The sequence below is a fragment of the Triticum urartu genome, chromosome 3A (genome assembly GCF_056163025.1).
Source record: "Triticum urartu cultivar PI428250 chromosome 3A, HENAU_Tu73, whole genome shotgun sequence".
NCBI classification, from domain to species: domain Eukaryota; kingdom Viridiplantae; phylum Streptophyta; class Magnoliopsida; order Poales; family Poaceae; genus Triticum; species Triticum urartu.
The window spans coordinates 228,725,513-228,734,396 of record NC_141875.1 but is presented as its reverse complement, the minus strand read 5'-3'; the positions used below and the strand labels follow the sequence as shown (position 1 = coordinate 228,734,396).

Below are 8,884 nucleotides of genomic sequence, written 5' to 3'. Positions count from 1 at the left end.
TCCGTCATGGAGGAGGACATCAAGAAGTTGAGAGAGGCCAGATATCTGACCGCTGAAATTTTGCATCGGCTGCCTGCCCGAGGGCAAGTCGTCCCTACTCCCGAACCCAACGAGAGCATCGTGTTCGTCTCCCACTTCCTCTGAGGACTAGGCCTCGCTCTGGATCCCTTTGTTAGGGGTCTTATGTTCTATTATGGGCTAGATTTTCATGATCTGGCCACAGATTCCCTTCTTCACATCTCGACATTTATCGTCGTATGTGAGGCCTTCCTCCGCATTACCCCTCACTTCGGCCTGTGGCTCAAGACCTTTGATGTGAAGCCGAAGATGATCGAGGGGCAGCATGCAGCGTGCGGAGGCGCCTTAATAAGCAAAATCGCTAACACTCCATGGCCTGAGGGTTGCTTCCCAGAGGTGTCCGGATTGTGGCAGCGGGAGTGGTTCTACATCACAGCTCCCCGAAGTGCCAAGTGGGTAGCTGCCCCCATCTTTCGCTCAGGCCCCCCACCACAACTGATGTCATGGATCAGCAAGGGGCTGAGCTGGGGTCTAGCCAAGGACGTGCCAATACTGCAAAGCTATATCCGAGATCTCTTTGAGAGAGATTTCAGTCTGGTTATGGTAGTGCAAGTTATGCTAGTTCGTCAAGTCCAACCTTGCAAACGCCGGCCCCTTCGCGTGTGGGAATTCAACCCGGAAGGACCTTGAGCTATTCAACATTTCCTCGGCATGACGCACGAAGAGATGTACAAGTTGTTTTTCGGACCACAAATAATGTGTCAGGACATCACTGAGGATGCAGGTCTGAGCTGCAATCGCCCAGATACCCAAGTAAGTAGCCCTGTGCCCGGACATGCTATCTGTTCCTTTATCGCCACATCGCCTTTAAAAGAGTTGTTTCTTGAACGAGGAGTGGATAGCGAAGGCAAAGTTAATCAGGTGTCCGGCCCCCCTTCCTGAGACCTCACTAGATCCCATGTTAGCCAGGATGCTGGAGGTCGCGCCGTTAGAAGAAAATGAAGGGGGGAACAAGGAATCTACTGCCTCCGCAGAGGAGGTGGTCCGGAAGGGAGGAATCGAAAATTCCTCTCCTCAGGGGAAGAAGAGGATTGCCTCTGAAGACCCGGAGACAATGATCTCAAAGCGGGGGAAGAAGTCTTCGTCAGAGGGTCCTGTGCCGGGGGATACCCCAGCCGTACTGTGCCCTCAAGGGGATCAGCCCTCCACCGAGCCGTAAGTAAAAGGGTGTTTAATAACGAGAGAAATCCTTGCTTCACTTCCGAGGAAAATAACCGAAAATTTACCTTGTAGTTCGGATCTTAGCCCTTCTCAGCAGAGCTCGTCTTCGGGGGATCTTCTTCCAGAGATGATGGAGAGCGGAACGCCTCCCCCTGCCATACCGCCTCATGAGGCGGGCGACCCCGAGGTGTCGTCGCGGAGGGTTTCTCCTGATCCAGCAAGGCCGGAAGGTAGTCACATGGCCACCCGAAGCCCTCCATGTCCGGCTTCTAGAAGAAGCAATCGAACGAGTCCGGCACCGCCTGGTGCACGGTCGGAGGTACTGAAGGATCTGCTAGGGCGGGCGTCTATCTCAGAAGAGCACCGTGCGTTGATGGGTACGGTAATTGAAAGGATTTCGTCCGCGGAGAGTGGGTTGCATGAAGCTGTCATGAGTTTACTGACAGGCTTTGAGGTACGTGAAATGATGTACCTTTTGACAGTACCGCATACTTTACGATGCGCCATGTATAGATAGTAGCCCCTGAGACTCTAGGTGCTGTCGAAGACGAGGCACGTAGAGGATCATAGCCCCACGTTTAATTTTGCCGCCTTGATATGCAGGTGGCGAAGTGTCCGGCGGCTAGCCGGACTAATGAATTTGCCGAGCTAAAGCGGCAACTTGACATGGCAGATGTCGACATCGCGCTTGTCAACAAGCGGCTTGACGAGGCACAAGGTATGTAATTTCTCCAGAGACACCTGGTAAGAGGAGCTTGATGCCAGTATCTTATAACATGTGTGCTTAATGCAGATGGGGCTGCCGCTATGGAGAACCTTCGGGCAGAGCTTGCCCGAGCCAAAGAACAAGCCAGGAAAAGCGATGCGGCTGCCCTAAAGGCGTTTGAGGAGCTAAAAGCCGAACAAGGTGCTCACTGCCGAAGCAAGGAGGAAATGGCCGACATGGCTGTGAAGTTGAAGAACGCTGCTGACCGCTGCAAGCTTCTTGAAAAGGAAGACCGGGCGGAGCGGACAGACCTGGAGAAGGCCACGACGGCGGCCAAGGAAACTCGTTCTACGATGAGAGCGATGAAGGAGGAGCTACGTCAAGCTGGAGATATCGCGGCTGGGAAGCCCTTTATGCTACGGATGAAGTTCGAAGATCCTAAATATGCTCCGTTGGACCGGATGTGGAGTTCGGCGGACGCATATCTGGATTTAGCGGCGAGTGCTACTGATGCGGCCGAACACTTCCGAGATCAAAAGGATCGCGAAGTGGAAAAGCTATTCTGGTCACAATTCAACAATCCAGAGCATATGCTTCCATTGACTGATCGGTTGGCCGAATGGGGCGAGCTGAATAGGTTGTCCAGACTTGCTATGAGGTATGTCGTGGATCATCTGTGGCCGGGAAGGCCAAAGCCGAACAGTTATTTTAGCTTGGTGCAGCAGTTCCTTGGTGCGGTGCCGTATATCAACGCGATGAAGAGGTCGGCATGCGTGGAGGGTGCGCGGATGGCCCTTGCTCGTGTCAAGACATACTGGGCGGAGATGGAGGCCACCGCCGTTGTAGCCCAAGATTCGGACGGAAGCCGAGTACCTGCCGAGCACTACTTTCAAGAAGTTCTAGAGGGCGCTCGTTCAATAGAGACGCAGTGTTCGAAGGATATTATGTTCGAATAACACGTATTTTCATTGAAAGCAATATTTTGCTGAAATGTAGAAGCTTTTTATACTTGTGCCTGCAAGAATTATGATACCTCTTGTGCGGCCGTTTACGTATATGTATATATAACCTGAAAGATGGCAGTTGTCGGCTTCAGCCCCCACGCACATAATGCGGGGGTGTTTGCAGAAGACGCATTGTCACACTTGATCCAACGTCTTGGTCCATTAAGGAGGTGATAGCGCAGCGAACTAGGCAATCGGACTATAATGCTTTATCACTTTCACTTAGCCATAGGAGTTTGACAGTGGGGCTACTATATAGCCCCTGGTGCTCCGCGCTCACCCGAATTCGGGGCGCGTGTGTGCCTGGCCGGGAAACGGCCCTTCGTTTAGGCGGAGGAATCCCGAAGATTCCGCTAGGTCATCGAGTGGTTGACCAGTCTCACGCTATATCATGACAGTCAGTTTTCGGCTTTCTCTACTGAGGTGCTCGCCTAGCTGAACCGGGGCACAATCGCAGTAGTTCTCCTGGTGCTGCCTTAGCCGATAGAGCGGAACGTAAGGCAGCAAAACACAGGAGTCGGGCAAACCCAACATTTGACCAAAGACATGATTCGGAGCTGATGCATATAAGGCCAAACTCGCGACGCCGGACACTCCCTAAGGTATTCAGTCTTTGTGATTTTAAATGGGCTGAAGCGCCCTTTGTAATAAGCCCCTGGTGTCCAGGTACGTGCATTATTCTGACGTGGCCACATGCCAAGACGCCAGCCTCCTTCTCAGTTGCGCTGAGAATCCGGGGGATGTGTATCAACAAGAGACAGTGAAAAAGGTTTACGCAGGGTCTTAATCTGAAAAGAATCCTTAGAACGGGTCCCTGCTGCACGTCTGCGCCTGTGTCTCCTTTGTGCCGTATCCTGGACGGGTGTAGCACGATGTTCATCTGTAAAAGAGAGGAACTTAGTTGAAAAAGTAGTCGTGCAAAATGTATGTTATACTAAGTAAACAAAGTATGATTCAAGGTGGGAAGAATTGAGTTTTATTGCTGCTTGTTTACATGCGCGGAGCCCCTTGTATAGGGGTGTATAACCATCAAACCTTTAACAATTAAATAGTTACACCGGACTTGTCCAACCGTGTCCGTGGTCTTGACGACCTATTAGGCGCTCTGGTTGGTGAGGCAGTTTAGTGTGTGGTTGTTAAAGCAGCCGCATAGTCTTCCGCGCGCAAGGAGCGCTCAATGTTTCCCTTTACTGAAATGATGCCTTGTGGACCAGGCATCTTAAGCGTAAGAGATGCATAGTGCGGTATTGCATTGAAGCGGGCGAAAGTGTCGCGTCCTAGTAGTGCTTGATAGCCACTTTTAAACAGAGCGATGTAGAAGGTTAGCTTTTCGCTACGGAAGTTATCGGGAGAGCCGAATATCACTTCTAGTAGGAGGGAGCCCGAACAACGAGCCCCTTGGCCTGGTGTTACTCCTTTAAAGGAAATATTGCTATGGCTAATTTTTGTTGGGTCTATCCCCATTTTGCGGACCGTGTCCTGATATATCAGGTTCACACTACTGCCGCCGTCCATCAGGACTCGCGTAAAGTGGTATCCGTCAATCATCGGGTCTAATACCAAGGCAGCCCAGCCTGCGTGCCGGATACTTCCGGAGTAATCCCGATGGTCGAAGGTGATTGGTTTGGACAACCAGTGGCGAAGCCCCGTTGTGATAGGCCGCATGGCACGTATCTCTATGGGCACCACTTTGTTTCTCCCTTTTGTCACGTGTAATACGTTTACTATTTTGACTTCTTGTGGGAATTTCTTATGTTCCCCAGTGCTTTGCTTGTGAGGTTCATCATCGTCTTCACTTGGTGTATCCAACCCCTTTCGTTCGGCATTGAGTTTGTCGGATTGCTTGAAGACCCAACATTCTCTGTGGGTATGATTTGCAGGCTTACCAGGGGTGCTGTGGATTTGACATATCTTGTCCAGGATTTTGTTTAAGATGGACAGTTCGTCCCTGTTATCCTTGAGAGGCAGCTTTTGCCGACCCCGCCGAGAGCTTTTGAATCCGGCGTTAACTATCATGCTCTTCGGGCTGGTTTCCTTATTTCGACGCTGGTCTTTGCTGTGTCGTGGCTTCCTATTTCCATCCCTGACTTCGGATGTACTTGGGTCACTGGTGCTGCATCTTGCCAACCAGCTGTCCTCGCCCGCGCAAAAGCGGGTCATGAGGCTTGTTAATGCGGCCATTGTTCTTGGCTTTTCCTGGCCGAGGTGTCTGGCGAGCCATTCGTCTCGAACGCTGTGTTTAAAAGTTGCTAAGGCTTCGGTGTCCGGACAGTCGACTATTTGGTTTTTTTAGTAAGGAACCTGTTCCAGAGTTTTCGGGCTGACTCTCCGGGCTGTTGAGTTATATGACTTAAATCATCTGCATCCGGTGGTCGGACATAGGTCCCTTGAAAATTTGCCCGAAAGGCGTCCTCGAGCTCTTTCCAACTTCCAATAGTGTTTTTGGGGAGGCTTTTGAGCCAATGCCTGGCTGGCCCTTTGAGCTTGAGGGGTAGGTATTTGATGGCTTGGAGATCATCTCCTCAAGCCATGTGGATGTGGAGGATGTAGTCCTCAATCCAGACCGTAGGGTCTGTTGTTCCGTCGTATGCCTCTATGTTTACGGGTTTGAATCCCACTAGAAATTCATGGTCTGGCACCTCATTAGTGAAACATAGGGGGTGTGCGGCACCCCTGTATTTGGGTGTGTCGTGGTGTTCGGATATTTGTTGTGTTGCATTGCTTGCAAGAGCATGCTTTCTTGGCCCGTAGATAGATTTGGTTGGGCCATCTCTTTGATGCGAGTCCTCGTGTGGATCACATGTTGGCTTATGTGCGGCGCCGTGTGCCGCTCTATGTTGGCCGTGAGGTCGTCTATCCGACCGGATGGCTGCTTTGTTTTTTGATTGGGGGGCTCTAAGGCCTCCTCATCAAATTCGGGCAGTAGCTTTCGCTTCGGGTAGCTCTTTGTGTGGCGACTGCCGCCATATTTGTCTGCGGTGTTGAGTACTTTGCTCCATCTGATTCTGAGTGCATCTTCCGCAGTCTTCAGCTTCCGCTTCTGCTTTTTCAGGCTACGCGCAGTGGCGACGACCCTTTTATGGAGGTTCTTCTGCTCCAGGAACTTGTCTGGCGTGAGGTCATCCGGACTGTTATCTTCGCTGGGGACGGGTTGTTCGGCTTGATTATCCAAATTGCCTTGTTCGGACGGTTGCTCGATGCCATGTTCATCGTCCGCTGGCTCGCCCTGCTCTGTGGCTGGGTCTGTATGACCGCTGTTTCTGTCAAGGTGGGGTTTGGAGCGGCGCTTGCGCCGCCGCTTTGACTGCTTTTCGAGGGAACGATCCTTTGCTGCGTCCTCCCGTTCCTCGTCGTCGTTTCCTTTGGGTGTGTCCACCATATATACATCGTGAGATGAGGTGGATGTCCAGTGCCCTGTAGGCGCTGGTTCCTGTTCGTCTCCTACATCGTCGTCCATACCGTCGATGTCTTTGGAGCAGAAGTCGAGCATGTCGGTCAAATCATCGATAGTGGCTATGAAGTGGGTGGTGGGTGGGCGTCGAATTTCTTCGTCGTCCGCATCCCAATCCCGCCGGTCATAATTCGGCCAGGACTCTCTTGATAAGGAGAGAGACCTTAGTGAGTTCAGTATGTCGCCGAAGGGAGAGTGCTGAAAGATATCTGCGATGGTGAACTCCATGATCGGCGCCCAATCGGATTCGATTGGCAGAGGCGTGGATGGTTCAGAGTCCGGAGGAGAGTCCAGCAATGTGGAGTCACGGGCCTCGCGAAGGATAAGGTTTGTGTTCGGCTCGATCACCGTCGAGGCTGCGGCCTTCATGGCGGGGTTCAACCACCCGTCCCTGTATGGCGCAGTTGGCTCCGAATTGAAGGTCGGAGCGATTGCAGGTGCGATCTCCTGAACATTGTCCGGTGGCAGAGCTAAATCATGCCCATCGTGACAGTGCGGCGCACTTGGCAAGGGCTCAAATCCGTTGAAGATTAAGTCTCCGCAGATGTCGGCCGTGTAGTTTAGGCTTCCAAACCTGACCTGATGGCCAGGGGCGTAGCTTTCAATCTGCTCTAGATGGCCAAGCGAATTGGCCCGCAGTGCAAAGCCACCGAATACAAAAATCTATCCGGGGAGAAAAATCTCACCCTGGATTGCATCGCTAACGATGATCGAAGGAGCCATCAAGCCCGATGATGACGACACAGAGGAACTCTCAATGAAAGCACCAATGTCGGTGTCAAAACCGGCGGATCTCGGGTAGGGGGTCCCGAACTGTGCATCTAGGCGGATGGTAACAGGAGGCAGGGGACACGATGTTTTACCCAGGTTCGGGCCCTCTTGATGGAGGTAAAACCCTACGTCCTGCTTGATTTATATTGATGATATGGGTAGTACAAGAGTAGATTTACCACAAGATTAGATAGGCTAAACCCTAGAAGCTAGCCTATGGTATGATTATTATGATTGTGTCCTACGGACTAAACCCTCCGGTTTATATAGACACCGGAGGGGGCTAGGGTTACACAGAGTCGGTTACAAGGAAGGAGATCTACATATCCGTATTGCCAAGCTTGCCTTCCATGCCAAGGAGAGTCCCATCCGGACACGGGATGAAGTCTTCAATCTTGTATCTTCATAGTCCAACAGTCCGGCCAAAGGTTATAGTCCAGCTGTCCGGATACCCCTAATCCAGGACTCCCTCACTAGTGTTACGAGCTATCTTGCTCGCCTGAAGGTGGCGGTGTCGTGCGTCGATACAACACTCTGGCCAAGGGAGACGCTTCAAAATGACCTCGAGTTCCTGATGACTTGACTCAATGAGGTCCCTGGTCGAGTGCAAGAATGGAAGAAGTCTTCTGCCCGATGCGGTGTTGACGTGGCTCTGTCGCTGGTTCGTGTCCACTACAAGGAAGCCCGAGAAGAGAAGCTAGCAGCGATCAAGGTTGCCAATACCAAAAGGTATGACTTCCGATCCTTCATGGAAACCTTCATTCCTGCTGCCACTCGGATTGCTGATGGAATTGACCTGGACGAGTTCGTCGAGCCTGCAAGCCCTCCTCATACGGAGTGAACAAACTTTATGCCTTGCCTTAAATTTGCCTCGGAATGCCGAGTGATTTTGTAACCGTTAAACTCCTTCGGGCATGATGCCCGAGTACTTTAATCCGTGTTCTAGAACCTTAGGATTCTTTGTGTAGAACTTGTTTCTTGCAGTTTGAGTTGCTATTGACTTTGTGATGCAACTCAGTCGAGTGAATCATGGGCAGATCGTGGTCGACCTGCACCCCGCCACCCTTACAGATAAGGATGGAGTGGACGTTGTATTTGTGTCGAAACTCTGAGGACAGATCGTGGTCGGCCTGCACCTTGCCACCCTTACCGGTAAGGATGGAGCGGACATTGTATTTGTGTCGAAGCTCCAAGGACAGATCGTAGTCGACCTGCACCTCGCTGCCCTTACGGGTAAGGATGGAGCAGACGTTGTATTTGTGTCGAAGCTCCGAGGACAGATCGTGGTCGACCTGCACCTCGCCGCCCTTACGGGTAAGGATGGAGCGGACGTTGTATTTGTGTCGAAGCTGTGAGGATAGATCGTGGTCGACCTGCACCTCGCCGCCCTTACGGGTAAGGATGGAGCGAGTCTTAAAACTTAGGCGAGTACTGGACTGCAGCTAAGCTCCCAAGTGGGAGGGTTGCTCACCACTCCTTGGGATTTTTCAAACTTAGGCGAGTACTGGACTGCAGCTAAGCCCCCGAGTGGGAGGGTTGCTCACCACTCGGTATGATTTTTTAAACTTAGGCGAGTACTGGACTGCAGCTAAGCCCCCGAGTGAGAGGGTTGCTCACCACTCGGTAGGATTTTTTAAACTTAGGCGAGTACTGGACTGCAGCTAAGCCCCCAAGTGAGAGGGTTGCTCACCACTCAGTAGGATTTTTTAAACT

At 51.8% G+C, this 8,884-nt stretch overlaps 1 protein-coding gene across 1 annotated transcript; it reads left to right on the top strand.

Annotated features, from left to right (window-relative positions):
* The first annotated feature begins 1,366 nt into the window (after positions 1–1,366).
* Positions 1,367–8,283, top strand: LOC147979297 (uncharacterized). Its single transcript, XM_087515138.1, has 4 exons — positions 1,367–1,693; positions 1,843–1,957; positions 2,033–2,603; positions 8,190–8,283. The coding sequence occupies exons 1-4, from the start codon at positions 1,367–1,369 to the stop codon at positions 8,281–8,283; spliced, it is 1,107 nt and encodes a 368-aa protein (XP_087371264.1).
* The last annotated feature ends 601 nt before the right edge of the window (positions 8,284–8,884 follow it).

Bases quoted from the DNA above. Each gene is read 5' to 3' on its own strand.
- LOC147979297 (XM_087515138.1), top strand. From the start codon at position 1,367: ATGATGGAGAGCGGAACGCCTCCCCCTGCCATACCGCCTCATGAGGCG. The intron at 1,694-1,842 runs GTACGTGAAATG...CTTGATATGCAG, and splicing joins GTTTACTGACAGGCTTTGAG to GTGGCGAAGTGTCCGGCGGC. The intron at 1,958-2,032 runs GTATGTAATTTC...TGCTTAATGCAG, and splicing joins GCGGCTTGACGAGGCACAAG to ATGGGGCTGCCGCTATGGAG.